Source organism: Tigriopus californicus, chromosome 6, assembly GCF_007210705.1.
Source record: "Tigriopus californicus strain San Diego chromosome 6, Tcal_SD_v2.1, whole genome shotgun sequence".
In the NCBI taxonomy this organism is placed as follows: domain Eukaryota; kingdom Metazoa; phylum Arthropoda; class Copepoda; order Harpacticoida; family Harpacticidae; genus Tigriopus; species Tigriopus californicus.
This window is the reverse complement of record NC_081445.1, coordinates 8,693,544-8,717,550: the sequence shown is the minus strand read 5'-3', so window position 1 is coordinate 8,717,550 and position 24,007 is coordinate 8,693,544. Positions and strand designations below refer to the sequence as shown.

The 24,007-nt window shown below is 38.2% G+C and overlaps 1 protein-coding gene across 5 annotated transcripts in view; it reads left to right on the top strand.

The window, feature by feature from the left end:
- Positions 1–417: 417 nt before the first annotated feature.
- Positions 418–24,007, top strand: part of LOC131881664 (uncharacterized) — a 57,498-nt gene continuing 33,908 nt past the window's right edge. For all 5 annotated transcript variants that reach the window (XR_009373380.1, XM_059228598.1, XM_059228597.1 and 2 more), the window contains exons 1-2: positions 418–793; positions 18,000–18,803. Coding sequence is in view for 4 of the 5 variants with exons in the window: in XM_059228598.1 (XP_059084581.1) it covers positions 18,507–18,803 (297 nt within the window). In the remaining variant the exon portion in view is untranslated. The remainder of the gene's footprint in view (positions 794–17,999; positions 18,804–24,007) is intronic.

The following is a 24,007-nucleotide window of genomic DNA, read 5'->3' as shown; positions in this document are numbered from 1 at the left end:
ACCTCTCAATTGCAGGTCGTTGCTACTGACGGGATCTATCTGTCTGCTCTGGCTGATTGGGCAGTTTTTTTCCGTAAAAATATATCTAGAGCTGGCTCGATACTGTATTCTGTATACTATACTCCGTGGTTTCAATTGTCTCCGTGTCGTGAAATTTTCTCGAGTCTCTCTCGTTGGGGAAGCCTCATACTCTATGCATAATCAACTTGCGAAACATTGTTGTTTTGGCTTCCTCGACGATCGAGAAAAAGGTCAAAGTCAGTCGATATTTTTGCGCCTAGATTCCTCTGACTTGAGCTTCGACTTCATCAACAGCTTCTATCTGTTTCGGCAACACAAATATCACTCAGAACTACACACCACCTCAAAGCCAGTCAATCATTTTTCAACCGGGTTTGACGCCGACATTTCCCGTCTAAGAGAACTTCCCACGCAAGTCCCTCGGAAACTCGCTTTCCCAGTTTGAACGAGAACCACGGAGAAGAGAACAGACAGTTCGTCCAAGTCTGTTCTCAAAGCAGCTCAATGTTTGGCGTTCTTGGGTCGATAGAACTCTACTCTTTTCCAATCACGTTCATTGAGTCATAAACAAAAATCACGGCTGATATTATCAGATTTGTTTCTGTCATTGTGAAACGAAATCAAGTGGGGAAACTTCTCCTTTGGACACTTATTTTACCGGGTCAGTGATGTATTTAGTGATGGAATTCGGGTCCCGTTTGACCGAGACCTTGAGTGAATAATGGACAATGGAACATTTTTCCGCACTCGCCCACTGGAATAGTCAATAGAGGTAATGGTATCCATGAACTCAACTATGAATGATAATGCCCAATTCTCGTTTTCGATGACCTTGGAATTTGGGTCGAAGGGTTGATGAATGGCATTCTTCATTTTTTTACCAAACCCGATCTTGACTGTAATGATCAGGCTAAAAAAGGATTCAATTAACGTGTTATTATTAGCAGATTTGATAGCCAACTCTCAAAAACCAATTCAGATCGGGACAAGTCATTTTGCTAATCAGTTGTTTGAATTCTGAATAGCTGGACCAATGGTACCTTCATGTTTCCTCCTCATAATTTCCAATCGTTCTAGATAATGAAATAAAGCTCATCTGACTTTTTTGAAAATTGTTAACACATACCGTTACCTTATCAAGATGGATGGGGCAAAACGAACGTCTAAAAAATCATTGAAAATATTAAAAAACCAACAGTACCTGCATGGGTAAAGCAAAAAAAGCCTGTTTTTCTCAGCGTTTTCAGTTTTTCAAGAAAAGAGGAAACATAATTGAACTAAAAAGTAATTTTTTTGAGCCAAGTTGTTGAATAATGAAAAAACAGCAGGTGAACAAAAGTATGGGAAAAGGACAAATTCTTTGACATGTTTGAAAAACCCAGGTTAATATTCAGCAAAAGTTTGCATGTAATTAGAAAGCAAGCCATGAACGAAAAAGCCGCCAAGACCATTTACTTACAGGTATTTTAACAATGTTGCCACCGCTTCACTTTTTAAGTTATTGTTACTTTTTAAGTAATTGCTATTTTCTTCAAGGTTAAGCTCAGCTCACATGCTTCAAACCCCATACAAGTGCATACTAAAATACTGCTTCAAAAGCAATGACCTGCTTTATTTGCTTTTTACAAGTGGAAGCAGATACTAACTTAACTAAAATAAAAACAATATTTTTCGAAAATTGGCTTACAAATGTGCTGCATTACTTGGACTAGTAAAGTGTAGTAAAAAAGCCAAAGGAAATTGTTTAAACCAAAATCAAAAAGGTAGAATGAGGACCTTTATTTTATTTTTATGTAGTTTTACTTTGAAAAGGCTCTTCAGGTTTTGCCATATCACCAAAAGTTTGTATCTTTGATTTTTTTTAAACATTTACGTTAACAAAACGAACATTGATGGATAGGTCTAGAGTCGAAAATACATGTCTCCTTTTGTTATGATCTTTATGGTGCTTGATAACAACCTTGTTTTATTGGCCTTTCTGTTTCCAGCTGGTTCTTTTTTTCAACAACCTGGGCCAGTTTGGAACAGTTTGTTCCCCTTGTAAGTGGGGAAAAAGCAATAAGAAAACTTTGGCACCTGACTAAAATTACTAATGGATAACGTGATTTAGGAACCCACCGATTGGAGTCCAAAAAGAAGGAGCCTGTTCTAATCTTTCTCTTTCTTTTCCGCTTATCTACATGACAGATTTTGTCTCAATCTACCCTGGAACAGACGCATGCTTATGGTTTTAATTTTTCTCAGTTTTCTTCAAAGGCTTTTTGTTTAACTTGGATGCTGTGTTCTTTCAGTTTTATTTTCTGCACCAGCTTTCTTTCGTAAAAGTGTACTTTACGTTTCAATCTTTTAGTTCTGATGATCGATGTTTCTTATTCTCATAATTGAGTTAAGTGCTACACATCACCAAATATAAAATTGATTACATCTTTTTTCCGCTGGCTGATTTTTTAACTTTGTTCTCCATAAAATACCCCGTAATATTCATTCAAAAATTGCCTCTGTCTTTAAAAACCATGTTCTGCACCAACATCATATCTGGTTAGCTCTTCAAGACAGGATTGATGTATTACTTTATGCAATTATTTGTGGCGTGTTCAATCATTAGAAGCAAGCGTATTCACAAAATAATTAGTTGTCCGTTTCAACCTTGTTAAGCACATCTCAATGTAAAGGTTCTTTTCAAAGAAGGCTTATTGTTAAGCTGAAGCTCATACATGACAAAGGTGGCAAGTCCTTTGAAGTGAAACGGTCCATTCTTTACTGCTTTTGTGGTTCAGCTTTGCAAATTTTCCATTCATGTTATGACAGAAACGGCGAGACCTTCATCCTTATTCTCATTATTGTGATTTACAAAAGTCCATTGGGTCAAAAATTGGAACGTTGCTTCAATGATTAAGATATTTTGGTTCATATATGACACCTTTGAATCGAAGGTTTTGGCTATATCTCAATGATAAAGAGATGGCTAAAAACTGAAGACAGAGTACACAAAAGCAACTTGTTCATATGGAACATGTGCAAATCTGGCAATATGTTGGAGTAATTCGTACCATAGAGTTAACTTTTTGCTTCATGATAGCTCCCATAAGTGCTCTATGGGGCTCCGTTTACGAGGCATGCAGAAATCTGATTCATACAAGCCGTGGGTGAAATTGCTCTAAAACCCAAAAACTCAAGGATCTACCGCCTGTGGTAATCGTTTTCTTAAATACTCATCAAACGCTTCAGATTTCAGGGTGAGCCAATCTAAACTGGAAAATTAGAAAGCTCCCTCCATTTTTGGTAATTACGTACTTTATGATTGATAAATGAAAAACGGTGCTTAGCATCTTCTGATAACTTGTTTTTCAAGAGCTCTAAGTGTGACCACTTTGTGTTGTAAGTTGCAAATCTAGCACAAATATATGAAAAAAATTCTTCTGCCACGCTCTTCACTTACTTTCGGTGACATTCATATGTTTTCCTTGCCTTTTAAGAGCTCAGTATATTTTCCGTCCGAAAATATGACTGTCGGGCAATAAACTGGAATTTCATGGGCCAGATGCCCCAATCCGAATACCTCTTCATTTCGTTCTCGAATCACGTGCTAAAAAAGGCAAAAGAAAACAAGACTTGTGAAATAAGGACGAGTGATAACTTTGTAACTTATCTAGGGAAAAAATCAACACAATTCGAACTTGAAAAGCTATGCATCGAACCATGCAAGCCAAAATTTTCAATTGTAAGCTCATTTGTGGCTATTTCTAGCCAAATTGCCCGCTTTGAATTATATGTCTGCTCTTGCTTATCAAGCAATTGAATTTATTTCTGTGGGGCACAGTTTGAAGAGCATGCTCATTTGGCTGCTCAGCTGCTCTGGTTGGGCCTTGTCCTTTTCGGCCTCCAATTTCCCATGGGCCTTGAAATCCCTCCATCCCTCTTAACACGTACGCACACACAGACACACCACATTTAACTCTATCATAGATGGGCGCCCTGGGGTCATTTCCGAGAAAAGTCCTATCCTCTTTTTGGAACGGGTCATACATACTAATACAAATGGCAGAGTGCCACCCAAAAGCTTTACTTTAAAGTGCGATATATTGGAAAGTACAGACAACGGACATACCAAGGGTGTTACTACAAATACTCGTATCTCCGTGTTTTGTGCTTTGGACCATATGTTTGCAAAACGTCCATGTTATAGTGTTGTTTTGCTTGTTGCAAGGTATTTTTTGCCTGTAGTTTATTCATCAAATCAATAATTACGTTACTTTTGTCGGCTCTTTCAACTTTCAAAAACTTGTATATTCCTGGCAAAGGATTTAGACTCGCAAATGCTGAAGAAGCTGCACCAGGTTTGCATTGGTTGTTGCTCCTTTTGTCCCTGTTTTTGCCTCATGGTATGTTTTGGTTCACCTACTAAATTAGCCTAAATCAATATTGAAGAATTATTCATTTTGAGGAACATTTATGGGAACGAAACCAATAGACAAATTTGATTCCCATGACCTCCTTTATCCAAAAAATTATGCAAAAAAATGTTCACTACATTTCGGGCAATCCAGTTCAAATGTAAGAAAAAATACCTAGAGCAGAAATAATAAGAGGTATATGATATAAATTTGTTCGTCTTGGTTCCTTAAAGCCTCCATATCTGTTTCATTACTATGGAAGAAAAAGTTTCCACTCTTCACTAGTATCAAGTGGCCAAAAGGACGAGGATTTTTAGGACAAGTGCCGAAAAAGGGAAAGCTCATTTGAAATGCAAATTATCGTACAGGTTAAGATTGTCATTTATTGGCTTGGAGGATCCGGGGGGCTCTCTCCATCCTGGCATTAAAGGCTAATGAATTTCGAGCTTTTCATTTCCCACCCTCACAGACGATATTTTCAAAGGCGAATGCAAATGCACTAATATTGTAATATACCAACGCTTTTAGCTTACGTATCTCAAGACTGCAGTGAATGAAGGAGATTACCCAAAGACCTCATTGAACAAATATTTTGGTTCACACGAATGCTTGAGGCCTGTTTTTACTAATTAAGCCGTTTGCTAACAAAATAAAGTTCGTTTGAACATCGAGACGTCACTCAGGGTTGCTTGGTTTGAATCAAAATTGAAGACCAGAATTTAATTTAAGGTCTATTGCCGTCCGAAGGCCTGCCGGCTTTTTTCGGTAATATTATTCTTTTCTATCACGGTAAATTTGACAGTATCTAATACCCATGTCCTTGGGCATCGTCGTCCACGCCTTACCGAAATGTCAGATTGACATACGATAAAGTTCAACGATGTCATCTTTCTAAGCTTCGATTTGTTCAATATTTTGCTTAGGTACTTAAGTATCCTTCTTCGTTATCTGAAGAAACTTTTCCCCCAAAAATGTCCATCACCCAAACAACAACTCTGGCGGCATTTTACGTTGCCGTGACAGAATCATTACTTCATGGTCACCCTATTGGTTCAGGATTGGTGTGTTTGTGGAAAACCACGAGATTATGAATGAATTAGTATTAAAAGTAAAGAAACGAATTAAACCACTAGAAATACCAGGCACGTCTTGTTTCTAATTGAGATGAGCTAAGTCAATGTGACCCATGTCGTGTAACGGTTGGGGTTACAGCAACACTGGAAGAAGGTTTACCCTTCGGATCAACTTAAGACTTACTTTGACTGCACTGTAATTCGCCAGACTTGACTTAAAAACACATGCTGATCAACAAGTCTGCAAGTCCTCCTTTTTTCTGTATGAGTCAAACGTTTTAGAGGCTTTTCTCGTTAAGCACAAGTGATGGACCTTTTCCTTCATAATTCCACCATTTCTAAAAGCCAAGGTCGGCCAAGGATCATCATTGTAATATGATTTATGTACATTGACATGCTCTTTGGACTTGGACCGCAATTCCAATGGACCATGTATCATCCAAGGAACATTAAGGTCAAGAGATTAGATCACCCCTCAAAGGCCACTGGAATATGTTCAAAAAGTCTTGAGGTTCGGTCCAAACATAAAGCCACATATTTGGATCAGCATTCGCTTTAAATTCAAGTCTTGAGCAAAAATATGACACTCTGAAGAAGTCCAGAATTTAACATGCAAGACCTGGCAGCCGACGAATATGGTCTGAAGGGGCTATAGATCTTCAGTTAGGGCCGACATTCATCTCAACCGAGATCCGAAGACATAAAACTGGGACGCCTTCGAATCAGATGATTTCAAGGGGAACGGGGCTTTTGTTATACATAGAGAAGAGAGGGAAGGGAATGAAGCCAGGATCAAAGCCATCGAAGCCCTGAAATATCGACGAGAGCACTTCATGGAAAAGATCGTTCCTTCCTTCCCTGGTAAGCCCTTTCTGTGATTTTTTTTTACATTCTAGTCCATTTCCTCTTGCGATCATTTGCTCGAAAACAACTCGCTCTTTCAAAGAAGGGTTTGGTTAAACAAAACTGTATGTATGGCTAAGGGGTTAAGATTACCTCAAAGTACTCTATTGAGTTTGACTTTCGTTCCTTGGGACTTTTTGACGAAGCTCCCAGAGTTGAGGTTTTCATGAATAAGTAATTAATATTCCCACATAACCAATTCGCCTTGGGAAGCTTTCTTGGTAAGGAAATTCAGTTTGGTTACGTGTTTTTTATTCCCAATAGGAGAAGAATGAGGGATTCCTCAATGGATGTTATAGTACAAAGCTTCAGAGCTCTAAAAAATATATTATGAAGGTTTCCTATGTTTTCAAAGGTCAGGCTCATCAGAGAATAACGTAATTTCCCCGACCACCCAAGAACTATAAAACATATGTTAAATTAGGAATCAAAACAGAAACGTCGAGAAGAAATTGGATCCCACTAATCCTCCCGAATCCAAGAAACTAAGACCCTTTATTTAGATTAGTTTTACACATAATACCCTCTTTGTGGCTTGGATCGAAAAATGAGATCCGTGTGCGTAAGGAATGGCCGTGTCTTCCCAGAAATGATTATAGGTCAGTGTCTCACTTGGTCAACCGGCTCATATGACTCAGAACATTCCAGGAGGAGTCTCAATTATGTTTTGTTTTTAAAAGTGGCCTCTTTCATCTTTTTCATTTCTCTAAGATCAAATCTTTCAATAGTCAAACAGTTGTTGACCCATAAAAATGGAACACAACCCAAAAGTACTTGTCCAAAAAGCTTAAATGATATTTAAAACGTCACCCTGTTCTTTCCCAAAGTCAGAAGAACTAATGTTGACTTAACCTGTTTTGCTCGAATTTATAGCCTCCATTGAGGTCCTTCTAATAATTTGGGTCGAAGCACATCACTAATCACATTTCTAAAGAGCGCTACAATATTTTCCAATGAGATGGTCAAGGTTGAATTTCCTTCAGACTGTACAAAAATCAATAGCTATCTCCAAGATTCAATAGCTGACAAACCCAATGTTTACTGGTCAATCAGCAGCTATCAGTTTAACAACCGGTAAATTCTTCAATGACTGGTTCATCGTACTCGAGCAAGTGTTCAAGAGGGTAAAATTGGCCATGCTCTTGTTACACACTAACTTGGCATGCCCAAAGTGGATATTTGGACATCTAAGCACGCTTCCTTCCATTTCTTCAAGTTATGTTTCGCACGTTATGAAATGGCTCAGAAGGAGTTGATGGGAGTACGTTCGAACGTTGACACGCTGGGTGAAGGCACATTTGCACGCCGTTTTGGAAGGACAGTGAGTTGTTTCGATGCTATCGTTGATTCGCTCACTGAGGCATGAACACCATTGTGATGAGGGGAGTCATCCGTATCTAGTATGTACATGTGAGAGATTCCTTTTAGGGTGGTCGCTCAAGCGATGGACCAACTGGTACCTTTGCTGTCAAGATCGACTCCCTCGAATCAAATCAGGCCCTGGGAGTATGAACAATAGGTACATAAATCTTAGATACCGGTAATTTAACCTAATTTGAAATGTGGTCAATGGGTTTTTACTGAGATGGAAAGAGGTAAAAACGCTCGCTGGTGAAGATATGGTTTGTCTGCAAACCTGTTTAAATAGAAATGCAATATTACTTTGGGAAAATGATCTGTTGAAAGTCTTTTTTTAAGTAGTGTGCATTGTAGTAAGTTTGATGGGTAATATTGTCAACAGTGTTCGTAGGTTATCCATTTAGGAATATTAACTATTATTTCAAAACAGTATTGCAAGAGATTTTCACGATTACTATTAGTGGTCAAATTAAAACAATATTTACTAGTATTTCAGGTTTCATTCCGTTTTTTGGGCTTTCTATTTGCAAACATGAATGCATCCTACCGGACTTATATGGTCTCGAAATAAAAATGATAATAATGTTTGAGAACTAAGAGCTAATGTGCTAGCAATGTTATTTATAGAGTCATCAAAGCTCAGTTGTCGCTTTGGTTGCCCATGCTTCGGCTCTATAAGTTAGCCAAATTCTATAAATGGGATTTAATAGCATATTTCCAATGATTGCTGGGCCACAAAAAACGGCTCACGCTGCTGTACTTTACATCCGCCTTGGCCGTATAATAGCATATTTCCAATGATTGCTGGGCCACAAAAAACGGCTCACGAGGCTCATTTTCCCCTTCCTTTTAACTATCGAAGGACTAATCGAGTGCATTACATTATTGAAGTCGAATTTCGATTAAAATGCATTCGATTATAATGAAACATACAGCTAAAAATGAAGGTCGTTCGGCTGCCGTCATCTGAAATGGTTAGTGTTCTTGAACATTAGGGAAAGACGAAAAATGCCTCGTACAGGGTCACCCTTAAAACTCAAAACTAATTTAAGAGTTTCTTTCCCATATACACAGGATAAATGTCTTTACCTCTTTACATTTACATAACATCACACTTTGTAACGAAACTAAATGACGATTTTGACCCGTCACATTTGTTTGGTGTCTTTACAGCCTGGTTCACTTGCATTGAGACTGATGTAATGGGTTAAAGCTTTGAATATGGTAACTTCGCGAGATATCACAAAAAAAGCAAAAAAAAAGATTACCAACAGTTGAGGCTCAGGTTAATATTTTATGGCATTTTTACACGTCTCTCGTCTCTCCGTGGCCTTTCGCAACAACCAAGAGGCTCCAGAATGCGTGTCTCGCCACGGCCTTCTAGAGATGTCGATTGCAAACGGAAGAAAAAAATTCTCATCTCCTAAACCATTCACTTTGTTCCAAATGAGCACTTCACTCGAACACAAGATCTTTTTGAATTGATAAACTTGGCCAAGTTTGAGCCCTAAACTATGCTTAGGGAACTCAGGAGATATGTCCAAAGTTATGTAGTGAACACTACATAAAATTTAAATTTTCGGCCTGCTCTTGGTCAGCTACATGGGCTTTTGACAACATAACTTTGAAACGAATCACTTTACAAGTAGATGATATAAAAATGGCCCACCTTTAATTGAAGAGACCTACATTCCTTATTTTATTACTTTGATTTGGAAAGTGGCTCGGAGTTCCTTTGACCAAGAGCAGGCCGATTTGGCGAGAAGCTCGTGCACAGTCCATATTTCTAGAAGTTCGCGGTCTCGCCCAGAGGGACATTCTATTCAAAAGCTTAACTTTCATGTTGTGGCCTTTTTATATCAAAGGATGCCAATAAATAATTGACCATATTTCATGCTTTGTCCCACTCCACAAAATGGGAGGATACATTTTAGGGCCCTTGGGATTAAGACTTGGGGACGGAGGTGCAAACACGATCCGTCAATGTCTGATAAGAGTTTGATTACGTGGGGAAGCCCCACTATATTTTCAGAATTCTAGAAGGGCATTTACTTGAAAGTAAGCATTCTCAATGTATGTTAAATTCAACATGATAATTGGCTTAGTGGATCTCAATTTTTGTGGATAAGGCTGTAGACCATAAACCTTCCCACGTTTACCCGTAAGCTTCGGATTAAACCAGAAAAAAGCATATTTTGAAAGAACAGCCAAATCAATTTAATTTTGAATGCTTCAGAGTGGCATAGTTTTTGTTGCATTGACCAGGACACGGCCAAATGTTAGGCCTCCATCAGTGATATTGCATCGAATGGATGGAGTGGGCTCAATTGACCATGACTCCCTGAAATTTAAGCTCTAGATATCTTTCGTGCAGGCTTGGTTAATCAGTGTGAAATTAGCTATTGAGACCTGAATGCTCCTAGAAAGCTCAAATCCAATGACCAGCGGGGTCAAAGAGGGATCAATTGTTAGCCAAAGGAAGAGTCTTCTTGGGTTTAAAACTGGGACAAGGACAACTTTCTCTCATCAGGCCTCTTTAAAGTACGTTGCTGGTGGTTCCAATAGGAAAATCGCCAAAGGTGGAGAGGCTAGAAAGTGATTAGAGTTTCTTTCCTTTGTTGCAGGTCATTTCTTGTTTCCATTGTTTTTGTTTGCAATGTCCGATTTTAGATCACAATTCAATGTTCAAAACAAAGGGGGCATCAAACCGTCAAACGTTGAGTTTTAAGGCTGTTATTGTTGCAAACTTTTTACTTTGATTTTTGACTTAACGGGTTAACCAACTGTGTTTCTCTGTTAATTTTTCTTCGTCCAAAGATTTGGTAATTGTATCTCATATGACTTACGTGTTTAGAAAATTGAATGATATATTTGGTGCACAAGAAAAGTAACCATGTAATGGTATTTTGCGTCTTTCCAAGTACCCTATCACATAAGAAACCAATTCGCTGTTTCAAACTTGGTGGTCCATTAGATTTAGACGTATATACATTCTTCAAATCGACACGAGGAAATGTTATATTATGGATTATAATCTTGAACTCCTTTTATACACCAGATTGCAAATAAAGATAAAATGAAAAAGGAGGGGCTTGTTGACAGGTTTGATGCAAGTTTGAAAATTGGAAAAATATGTCATACTCGTTAATGACTAACGTAAAACTTTGTTAGAATGTTTAAACAGACAGCAGTTCAATCAGAGTAACAAGAAAAAGTGAACTGGTGGCCAGAAAATGTCCCCAGAAACCCCTTATTTACAATAATCCAGGTGCTAAACAACACTTTTTCCTCTTCTCGATTTGTTTGTCCAACCTGACTTTTGAAGGGTGTTATGAACTCGAGGCTGAATGAGTCCAAAAAACCCATTCGAGGCCCAAAGAAATTCCTCTTTTCACCGTTGTTGTCAGTGGGCATGAGTTCCTTTCGAACTTTGTCTTGATCCACTCAGTTCATTTGGGTTTTTACAGCACTGTCAAAATCTTGCCAAACCTGGTGTACACTGGCCATATAATCCTTAATTCCCCGAATTTACTGCCAACTCATCCACGGTACTATTTCGTAGGATGTATGAAATGAGTTTTGGCCTCTCAAAGGGAATACTTAAACTTGGAACTCAAGCACATGAATATCCATACACTATGAGGCCGATTATTCCACTGATTTTTTTAAATGTAACTTTTAGAACAGGTGAGGGAATGAGGTCAGTTTCAGCAGTCGATTGTTGGAGTCAAACGGACTAAGAAAACATACTTTTCATCATAAAAATGTGGCCATTCTCGGATCAAAGCCTTTGCATAAAAGACTGTTTCCAGCTTTGAATCTGAAATGATATTTATGAAATTTTAAAAGATTGGAAATGTTGTAACAATTTGCACTCAATGGTACCTTAACCGCCATAAAGTCATCAAATAGGCATAATATAATAATAGGTAACGCTGGACCTAAACCACTGGAATATAAATGGGGATGCTTGGGTCGAGGATTGACATTTCGGTGCGGAGTTAATGCATTGTATTTCACTTCCAGTAAGCCTGACCTAAGGCCACCGCCATTGTTTGTTTCAAATTTCCGCTCAATCAAATGCCCCAGTCAAAAGTTTGGCCCTCTCAAAGAACAGTACATATAGAGGCAGAGAATGAATGATTTAGCCCTCCTCTGGTAATGAATGATCACAAGAGTGCTAGCTCATTCATTATGTGAAGAGTTATGTCATAATTAAGTCAGACTTGGACAAGTTTTTGAATAAAATTCCTGACCAACCCTACATTCAAGGGCTAGCCAGATCCGCCATTTCTAATTCGTGGGTCGATCAAATACTATATGAAAATAAAAAGCTACTTAAAATGAAAAAGTTTTTCGTCTACAATTGTTGGGAATTTCATTCCCAGTAGCGGTAAGGAAGTCCGCAAAAAATACATTTGCTCAATTCCGACATGCCAACTCTTGATCCAAGCATCCCCGTTCATATTCTAGGGGCTCATGTACTGGAACATATGCCCCCAAAAATCAAGGTTGGCGGAAAATGGCCAAGTCAGTTAAATCATTTAGAACTTATATGACTCAAAGTAGCGTATTGAGGTTCCAATTTTTTTAGTATTCCTTGGCTCGGGGTTGAGACGAGGCGCCAAATACCCCGGCGAATGAGCCCAATCCCAGAAGTAAGACCCAACTTTTGGACCACAACCAAAGTTTGCCAAAAGGAAACCTCGTCCCTACAACGGGGGAAGGGGGGGGGCTCATTTTGGAACCATCCAACTTGGGTCTTGAGCAGACTAGGAATGATGAGGGATCCCATTTACGAGGGCATGCTCGGTTCACATTTGACGAATTGTTCCTCAGCTTCCAACTTGTCTCGTACATAGCACAGAGATGCAAATGAGTACGCAAGCTATTACCCATGTCTCACAAAGCCTGACAGGGTGGGACCAAGACATGCCCTCCTTACAGTGGCCAAATTCCAAGTTTGTTCCGATTCCGCTTCGTCAATTCACTTGCTCAGAGACCTGAGCAAGTTTCCCGACCCAAAAGTTTGCTCGGGAAACCAATAGAAATCCTGATTTTGTTGCACCAGAACGTCGACTGGATTCACTCGGATCCGTTCCTTTACCTCAATGGGATGATTTCTGGCTTTTACTAATTATTTCTGCAAAAGTGAAAAGACAAAAGGCGAATATACTTCTTAAACTGACATGGTCCTAGTAATGCCAAATATTATCACGACTTCGTGGTCTGGACCAATGCATGAATGGGGACGAAAAGAATGGTAATTGAACTTTCCCAGAATGATAAAGTATGTATCCAGACACTTTTAAAGAGAGCTTCCGGGGCCCGCATTTCTTGTATGTCCAATGAGTTTATCCTAACTCAAATCTTTTAATGAAGTAGCCGAAAGAAGGAAAGGAGAAAAGAAAGGGTTGGAAAGCAGAATTTTAGAAACCTCAAATGGCAAAAAGAGACGATGGGAACTATTTTTAGCACCTTGGAATTCCATTCATCTCTAACATGATGCATAAAACACTTAGTCACAGAGCCTTAAAGCCTAAATCGTGTGCGCACTTTCCCCTCTTTTATTCTATATTTTGCCTTCTAATCGTTATCATTTTGCAATTTACACTTTCGTGGAAACCAACCAATCTTTTCGAATTTGGCATGATAATTGGCGAAGCTTGACTAATGATGTGAAATTCAATTGATTGCAATTAGTTATGGTACGTTTTAGCAAATGACATTGATGTATGCAATCACTCAATCAATTGAAATGCAATTCAAAAATAATTGCTCTTGGATTAAAAGTCGAGAAAATGAGTAACTAGTTATATTTTAGAAGTGATTGGCACAATGTTATGCCTGACAATGCCTTACCATTTTTCTATTAGCATGCACATTCAAACAATAATGGTTATGTTAGATATGTTTCTACAAATTCTAATATTTTTTATAAGTTTTACCAAAATATGCTTGCCAAAGTGCTTTGTTGAAACGTGTATTTTTCTCCAAAGTGGCATTGCAATTTTATTGATTTCAATTTCGACATTCTCGATATTGTTCATTCTTTTGACTCTTGTTATTAAAGCAACAATACCTTTTCATTCTTAAAACGAAAACTCTATGGATTGAACTTCAGTGGAATTTCAAAATACTTGAAAGCTGAAACGTCACCTACCATAGACAATTGGGTGAACTTACTTGGTTGCACCGTCTCCTTCAGATTTCCGTGACTTGAATACGTAGGTTTTATCCGATCCTTCAGATATTCTCGACATAGCATTTTCACAGAGGCTTTCTTTGTCTTGAAGGTAGCTCTTCGTCGACAGAGACTTCGTATGGTTGGGTAGGTGCTTACTTTCTTTAATAGGAATTCTGCAATTGCTCAGCGAATCTCAAAAGAACTGACTTGCCTGATAGAAGTTGTTGAAGGCTTCCTTTAGTTTAATCAAGTTCAGTTAACTTGTGTTTATTTGCACTTCTCAACTCAAGCAAGCAAGAGAAGCGAAGGGTTTTGGGTTCTGGAAAAGCCATAGTGAGGACCTTAGAGAGACCAGATTCGCCATCTTTTTTTGCGAACTTCCTTTCGGCTGTTGGGATTGGAATCCCAGCAGTTCAACACGAGGAATTTGTTCATTTTATTCCTTTCTAGCCTTTCCCAATACGAGAGCTCTCTCATTCCTATGATGTTCCTAGTAAAAAATCTTTGGACTTGTTCGAGCTTTTGCAAACCTGCTGAACTCATTGGAGCCCACATGGGTGAAGCATATTCAAAATGTGGCTGAACAATCGACTTGTACAGAGTTAGCATCGTGATGCTATCTCTAGGCTTACAAGTTCTATAAATCCGACCACCCTTTTGAAAAGCTTTCACTACATTCAAGTGGTTATGCTCATCGAACTTTCCATTATCTTGGAGGACTACACCTAAATCCTTCATGGATGAGACCTGCTCAATGTCCTTACCTTTATCATCAAATAGTGTAGTGTCTAATGACGTCGACCCAAAGGTCATTGAGTGGAATTTCATTCCTTTCAGTGCCATGTTACTCCTAACAACCCAGGTATAGATTTGGTCTAGGACCTCTACCAGACAACCGGAATTCTGACCATTCCTACCAACTACCAATTTTGTATCAACAACATAGGAAGAGAAACTGACATTTCTACTACCAAGCTTCTAAAGCCGTTTGTTTGATTCTGTTTGAAGTTTGATTCTGTTTGAAGTTTGAAGTTTGATTCTGTGGTTTGATTAAGGTTGGAAAATGCAGACGTTTAACTGATATGGAAAGGAAAAGAATGATATACTATCCTACGCAAACTGTTGGTCATAAGTAATCCTCGGAAAAAGGTAGAAAAAATCAGCAAAAGAGGTAACAAAAAGGTGAAAAAATTGACAAAACAGGAAGAAAATCAGTCATAAATTGGTCAAAAAGCAGCAAAATTTCTTTTAAAAAAAATAATCTTTATGAAAAACGTGTTTAAAAGAGGATATCATAATGTCTCGTGTGTTGACAAGAATCTAGGCAATAAAACAGGTGCATGTTTTTGTGCAATAAACAGAAATTTAGTGTTGGGAGATTTTTTGTCAATTAAGTCAGTTTGGATGTGGTGTGAAGTGACCATTTTCCAATCTCATGAAAAGGGTTGCTCATTTTTATAGCCATATTTCAAGGTTTTTTGTTTTTTAATGTTTTTTTTAACAAGTAAGCATGAATAATGTCAAAAAGGGATTTCTCTCCCAAAACGGCGGTTGATTTAAGTTGTCCAAAGTTTGGCTGAAAAAGATAATTAAAAACTAGGTTTTAGGACTTTGACTTCTTTTCTTAGGTCTAGTCGTAAGCAAAAAGTCAGAGACACCATTAACAGAGGATGTCCTGTTGCTAAGTCTCGGAACTTTTTCTCCAATAAAAATATGCACCAGAGCTCAAAGAAAACAATGGTAAAAAAGTGTTATCAAATTTCGAAAAAACGTAGATAAAGGTGATTATCCTATTTATTGAATTAAAGGGTAATGTTAGCTGTATATGATAAATATCAAAACAACTTGAATTGACCCTTGTATGCTCGTTGTATGAATCACGGAATTCGAGATGTCATTGTGGGCTAAAATCTTTTTTTGCACTAATGGAAACAATTGCCCTATCATTACTTTGGATTAGCCATCTTAGTACTTCCATAGCTCACTGAGTCATATGAAGCAACGTCGTTTTTGCTGTTTTATGGAATACTTTTGGTTGACGTAAATTCACCATGCCAAGTCTGAGTAAATGTGATTTGTCTACCAATTATTATCCCTAAGTTGTATTCTAATTGTCTAAGACACAAATGATTGTGGAAATACGCGATCCAAAGCTATTTCATTCCAATGTTAGCAGATTTGCAATCATCTTCTGACTTTCAATTCCTTTCATATTTTTTCAATTATTCTGGTCCCTCGGACGATTTTGCATTTCCATTGACGTCTTCTCTCAATTTCAAGTCATTGCTTTCATTTGTGACATGGTCTCTGCTAAATTTTGCCGGTCATCTAATGCTAGCATCTGCATAGAAGGCCTTTCTTTTGGTTTTAGGTCTTTCCCACATCAATCTCAGCCATCAATCCCAATCTCCGGCTAAGCCCGTCATTCAGACGGGCTCACCAATGGCTCATCGAGTTAGGAACTAAGTAACGTGAATTTCCGTTCAAGACTTTGCATTCATGACATCATGGATCTCGTTTTGTACTTCCTCTATGGTCCAACCAGCAGGGAAATGAAAATGCATCAGTATAAATGTAAATTGAACTGGCAAACTGCCTGAAGAAATTCGCCACTTTCTAGAGTGCAAGTGAACGACAGCCTTGGTGATTATATCCCAACATAGTTAGAGGATTTAATGCAAACGTGGAACTCTCCCGAGACCCCGAAGTTTAAAGTGAGGCTGCACTTGCAAGCTTTGCTCAAAGTACGACTTCTAAAACGGCCAACACAAGCCAAGCTTTCTGAGATGCTTCACATTCGTGTAGATAGACATCGAAGGTCCGTTTTTTTCGTCTCTGGGCCTTTGCCAATCTCTGACTGAACTTTGATTGGTCAGCAAAAATGTTAAACCTTAGCACGGTGTCAAAATGATATTGGGCGTTTTTCAACCATACTCTCAAAACATCAAGACGTCAAGAAATCCAGAGGAATAATTTTATGACAATTGGTAGTCATTGCTCCAAAGAGATATTTTAGGTTACTTGAAACGCATTAAATATTTGTTTTGCAAATAAAGCTCTAGATATCTTGTAAGCATATACGATTACTGTTGAAGCAATTGAAGCAAGCAATATGTTAGTGGTGAGGCTTGTCTATATGAAACTTGGTTCAAACTTGATCGAAAGTATTTTCATGAAATGGCATTGCAACTGAAGTAAACTAATATTAAGAATACCCATATTATTTCCAAAATTTGCAGTTTAAAAATATGTTTCTACTGACCCAATATACTAATCTAAAGCTAATAGATGCAGCAAAAATAATCATATTAAAATTGGATGTGATATATTTATATAACTTTTACCGAATACCGTCAAAGCATGTCTAATCTTGACCAAAAAAATGGATCATTTAACTTGCAATAGCTAATAAAACGCTTGATATTCTCCCATGACTTTGAAATCAAGTTGCAATCAATTCTTTTAATAGTTTTGATGCTCTATTGTTTTAATTTGTCATTAGTGATAAATTATGCTAAATTCTAGATTTCAATGAGACTTTTTAACGTGCCGTGTATTTCGCATGTTTAGCCAAGAACCACTGATTTATCATCCCTCTAGCAGAGATGTTGACAACCTTACTTTGATCCCCTTTTGAGCAAAACTGTCGCAATTGGCAGCCTTCGCCCAAACCGTTCAAGATCTCTCGTCCGTATCTATTTAAAAGTCCAGCCTTGTCAGGCGTTAGGACCAGTTCACAGATTGTTCGCCAATGTTTTGCCGCGAGGTCGAGGAATCGTGAGTCCTGACCGAGGCACTGTTTTTGCTACTGGTCCGTATAAATAAGGCCATCCTGCTATACAGTACTGTAGCTTGGCCTTCACAGAAGGTGACCTGAGATTGGCTGAGAAAGCCACCAAAAAAAAAAGGGCCCCTCTTGTTCACGATAGGGACCGGATGTGGTTTGCGTTCCACTTGGATGAGGAACTTTCCCCATTTTGGAACACTTACCTTGGAATCATTATGCGTTTGAATTTGGAAGGCTCACTTTCGGATATCATATGTGGTCCCTTTTCATTTCAGGAAAGTCGAAGGCTGGATTGAGAATGAATGAAGGGAATGAAGCCAGTATTTCATCCTGATTCCTCGTTGGTGTGGCCATTTATCTTAGGTGCTAAAAAGGGATGGTTCGTCGTGAATGCCATTGATAGCGGAGCAAAAAAGCCCGTCTGGAGTGTTTTGTGACCCATAGGTTGGAGACACTTCTCGTGATAGAGCATACTTTCCACGACGAGGAAATCAGCAATAAAAATGCTCTGGAATGGCTCATTCCGAGACCATTTATCCGCACTTCAAAACTTCTTTTTGCCATTGATCTCAGGCCGAACTTCACTTTTAGTAGAGTCGTCCAGGTACTTTTCAATCTCGGATTGTTCATTGTCAGTACTCACCCTGAAGAAGTTGGAGGAGATATCAAAAGAGCAAACGAAGACGAACGAACCGATTGTTCCCAGTGTATTGATGGAGATGATGACTAGATATCTGAGTGCCTTTTCAGACTGAATTGAGGCGGAAAAGTGCGCCATTAAAATGAACGATAGTTCTGTCCCATTGGGGGCCACACATCGTCGACTTCTGTCCCACTTGAACTCTACGTGGGACGCTGAAGGTACTGAAGGTGCTGAAGGTACTGAAGGTGCTGAAGGTGCTGAAGGTTCCGAAGACTATTATGAGAATCTATTCCAATGGATGACTGAAGGTCTGCTCATCTTTATCATCGGAATCATCGGTTTAGTGGGAAATGGCATCTCGATATGGACCTTCTCACGTCAACGGATCCATCGCATCTTTCACAATCTGCTCCTCGTCTTGGCCATCTTCGACATCGTAAGTAGCCTTGAGACCTTTTGCCTCTCGATAAGTTTAAGTCAGCTCAGATTTACGGGGGAATATATCAGAACATGTATTTGTTGGCACCAAATGCTTGTGATACGCAACACGTACTTTAGATAATAATAAATATCACATATTTGGATTGTGGAACAAGGGGCAGGAAAATGGGTCCATGAAGCGGACTTTCCATACATGTAAAGTATAACAATAGAATGGACACAACGAACGTTTTATCAACATTAATGGACTTTTGACATTATTCAATACACTATGTTTATGTGGAAGGTTTATCATTTTTGGATCGTGTCTTTGAAATTCAAAAGAAGGAGCTAGCACGTCCTGATCGGATTATGTAGTCGGGAATTCGATTCCAAAGAAGGCAAATACGAAGCTTTAAGAAAACAAGGCCTTCAAAAGACCGACAGGACCCAAACAAAACCGTGTCTTTCTTTTATGACAAAAATAAGATTGGGTGTTGAATATTCAACATGTATTACTAGATCATTCCTCTCTTCACTTGGATAAAGATGAACGCACGTGTGAGTTTAACATTTTCATGCCCCAAAAATGTTACAAGGCATGTAAAAAATGCCCATACTTTTGCTGTGGAGGTTTAGAATAATTCTGAAGTGTCGAATCGGGCAAGTTCCTTGTTTAAGGGTGCTCTGGGTGTTCTAAATTTTAAGGAGTCTGAATGTTCATAAATATAAGATATTTAGGTAAGAGATTGTTCAAGTGCTCTACTTTGACCTTAGTTCCTTCCATGATAGAAGTTCAAATGAAAATGATAAAAAAAAATGAAATACTTGTTGGTTTTTTTCATTTTTCTACCTTCGCAAAAATATCAAACGACACGAAAATATAAAGAACAGAACCCCCAAAAATATTCTATAAAACTACTTGAAAATACGCATGCTAGTCTAATAGCCTAAAAAAGCAATCTGAATGCTTTTCGTTGGGTGAAAATGGGTTTTCCATCAACTGTGCTTATGGACTTGACACTATATCCATCATCTTTAATATTTGACATCTTGGCCTTTTTTAGAAAAACATTTGGTCATTTATTTTTTTCTTGATATTTTGTATCATTATCATTTGATATCATTATTTAGTTCAGGGACGAACCAAATACTTTGCAATAAGTAAATGTTTTTTTAACATAGATGAACATTAAGTCGGCCAATGATTTCTATTAAAACTATGAGAGTGCTCTTTTACTAATTGACGTGACTTTTTAATTTAGATTTTGTCCAAATCTAAAACACATCCGGAAGAAGTACTTCTCTCCCTCATTAAAGTTGCCTTTACTATTTGAACTATTCTTGAATGATCCTAATACCAGCTATTATTGCCTGAGCAATCGTTTTGAAGCTGGTTTTTTTTTTTACCATATCATTAGCCAATTTGATTTCAAAATAAGCCAGGGCCATTTATGTAAACAAGATATAAAAACAACCTTTCCGGGCTTCTCTGATGAAATACGCTCAGGAATGAGATAGGAAATCGTACGTTTGGCAAAAGTTAAGATCAACGTTGATTTAAAAACTCTTGTAAATATTGTTCGATGCAGTACAACGATAACATACTATGGTATAATCTACAATGAATGCATTATTTTTGTGACATTTAGTCCTTGCGTAAATGGAGATTGATATTAGCGCCACTATCTCCAAAGCTTCCGTTGATGAATAAGTTTGAAGGGCACTCAAAGTTATCGCTGATCGTAACTCAGTAAGGAAAATCAGACAGTTTCAAGACACTTGGCATTTTTGTCTTGAAAGTCATGCACTTGACAATCTTTAACATTGCTTGAATGCAACCTTAAAGAAGGTGACCTTGTTGATCCGGCTGAACATCCCCTTTGTTCCAAAAGCGGTCCCGAAACTTGATGCGTCTCGAAACAAAGCGGGAGCAATTAGAAAACTTTTCCACATTGCCTGGCGTGTCACATCACCTAATATGATACGATGTTAGAAAGAAAAGGCCGTCTTGGCTCCAAGATTGGCCAAGGTCATATGGAGATGGCTTAATTGGTTCAAAAATCTTCCCTCAACGTTTCGCAGGAATGAATGGCAAGGTGGGTTTTGTGTTGCCTGGTTTTGAAATGGTTCCAAAGGCTTTCCAATTATGGAGGTAAGAGGCACCGGTGGAAAAAACGCAAGGCTTTTTGAGTTTAGACCTTAGGAGTCTTGCTGAGGCCTGCTCCTTCCCGCTCCAGACACGTAAGTGTGTAAAGATCGCGAAGGCCTCAGCCTAAGGCTATTTTCAAGACACCAAAAATGAGCATTTAAGTGGATGGGCGAAGTAGCTGGAGAGGTCCTAAACATGGGGCTGAATTTCCACTCCACTTGATGATTTACAAGTGGTCGTCTATTTGGCGAAAGGCGAAATGCACTCGAATAACGGTGTGGCTGGTTCATCCTCGAAACAGCCACAAATTGGCCAAATGTGGGCATATTTATTCGTTTCACTCACTTGTTCAGAGGTGAATTGAGTCTTTGTTCCTTTTCAAGGCCGCGTCACATTTCGTGTCCTTCTCGTTTTCCTACAGGCCCATTCATGACTGGGCAAATGGAGGTATTTCACCGGATTTCAATGGCCTCGCTTTGGACCTCGGAGGATGGACCATTTCGCGATGAGTGAGATAAAAGAACGCCTTGTCAGAGACTGTCAGTGCCTGCAATGGAGCAACAAAGACGATGATGAGCACGTTGTATGAATATCAGGTTGTCCTTGATAGGGCGAATAAGTCAGGTTCATTTCTAGAAAGGGTCTTTCTTGGCGTTCTAAAACCAGCGATGAACAAAAAATGAGTAAATTAAGTAAGACAATTTGAAACAGAGGAAACTAGTGTGCAAAGCGAATCAGTAATAGCATATTAAGAACTCGGAGAAAATCATGATTAACCAAAAATGAACTTCTTAATTTCGGGTTTCCATTTACTTGTCATTCATTTGTTTATGAATGCTGGAACACAAGTTCAAACGATGAAGGTTTGAACCCTTGAACGGAAAACCCCAAAACTAAGACATTCAGTCCACACACAAATTATATTGTAAAATAGCGCAAGTTTTGCATACCGATACATTTGATAGATTCTATGCAACATTAATGATTAGTTGGATCGTTCAGCTCTTGAAGAAAATGATTCTTCGTAGTAATGCAAACCTGTATCTGGACATCTTTACCTTGGACCCAACGCAGTTAACTCAGAAAAATATGTAGGAAATATATTTCATATCTAAAAGAATATTCATCCCTCAAACTATTTTTTGAACTTTTTCCAAAGTCTATTGTCTAATATCAAGCAGTAAACTTGCTTCACATACAATGGGTTTGCCGTTTTATTTATCAAATGAATACCTTATAGTGTAAAACACATTTCACTGGCATTGATCATTCGTCTTCACCCTCATGTCCTTACATTCTTCAATGAATATCTGACTTTGATTTGCCATAAGAATATAAATTGGATCAAAAACGATTTTTCTTGCTCTTGATACATCATCAAACGAGCAGAGTAATCCTTTCCTGGGCTCATCAATAGGAAACCTGTGTCATGCTAAAGACTGAAACCTTCGGGGGCTTCCAAAGTGTGCCAATGTGCCAAAAGATGGTTCAATAGTTCCGTTGTCCCGCCCACCAATGCTTATTCAGCAACCAAAACCACTTCAAAAGAGAACTTCTATTGATTCAGCGTGGCGAACTCATCATGTTCCGCATAAATCCTTCAAAGAACCATGATCTTTTCCGCAGAGTTTCGAAATTACCCCCATGGATCCAAAACTTTGGGTCAATACAAATGCTCAAGATTGAATAAATCTTCTCAAGCTAAGCGATAACCCATTTCATATGCTAACAAATGAATTTGTCAAAAATGCAATCCATTTATATGATTAATGATTCATAAAATATGACCATACAAAATTGCATTTTAATCCTGAGCAAAAGCGACCTTAATCTAGCAAAGTGGGCATTTGTACAACCGAGCCACGTTCATACTTCTAGTCCACGCACATTTTAAGCGGCTATTATGGCATTATCAGCTGGGGCTAAAAAGAGTTTTTGCTAAATTAAAACACCGTCGTGCAACTTCAAGATCGTCAAGTTCTGCCTTTGATCTACCATGCAACTTACAAATCCGCAGAAAAGTGTTTTCTATGAAGTGAAACCTAAAACTAATGGTCCTTGTGTTTTAATTGGGGGTAAGTAAATTTCATACAGACACATCGGTGTAATATCTTAATGAAATGAAGCAATCGCAAAAAATCAATTCAATCAGAAACATAATAAAATTTTCTGGTCTGTGGGTTTCGGCACTATTCCCTGACGTCATAATCGCAAATTACTCAAAATATATGGCCATTACTTAGAAAATGAAAAACGAAACAAGTCAAAAAGTCTTTGAAAATCCTTTTAAATCAAGGAGGAGTAAAAATACACAAGTTTACGAAAACATGCCTTTCCAAATGGGAAATAATGGGTATGTTTTTTTTATGATTAAAGAACTATTTTTGGACGGGAACTGGCCATGTTCAAACATCCTTTTAAGCAATACTTGTTTAAGCAATGTGGTTCGAATTTTGCCCCTAGCCAGAAAATTCCAACCTAGTGTCTTGTGACTTTTGGAATGCCAGTAAATTAAAAAAAGTCACACATAAGGTTGAAAAACCAGGAATGGAGCAAACATTCCATCATACTAATGATCTTGTATTGATGTCTTAATTGATTGCCATTCTATGTGCTAGAAAAAGCTACCAAAATTAGATCCAACGAAAGAAATAAAGTTTTGATATTTTCAAAAAATCCGCCAAAAGTTGGTCAAAAAAAACCCGGATGCATAAATGAGTGAATCATTTTAATCAGTATGGATCCCTTGTCCATGTTAAAGATATCCTTCTTTGTAAGCAGAAAAAAATAGAAACAAATCAAATTAAATATACATTTGGAGCATTCATTTTTCAACCCAGCGAGTTGTTGTTAATGGTGGTCGTCTCTATGAAGGGCGTATGAAGGTGGAATCTCTGAAGCTCCATCTTTCAAACTTTCTTGCTCGGATTTCGTTGGCATTGTCCAAAGAGCTTCTTTCTAGGGAACATTGGGGTGCAATCAATCTCTTTCCGGTTTCTCACACGAGTGGATGTGCATGTAAGCATAAAGTTGAAGTTTCGACATTTTTTCGCTACTCTTTCAAATGA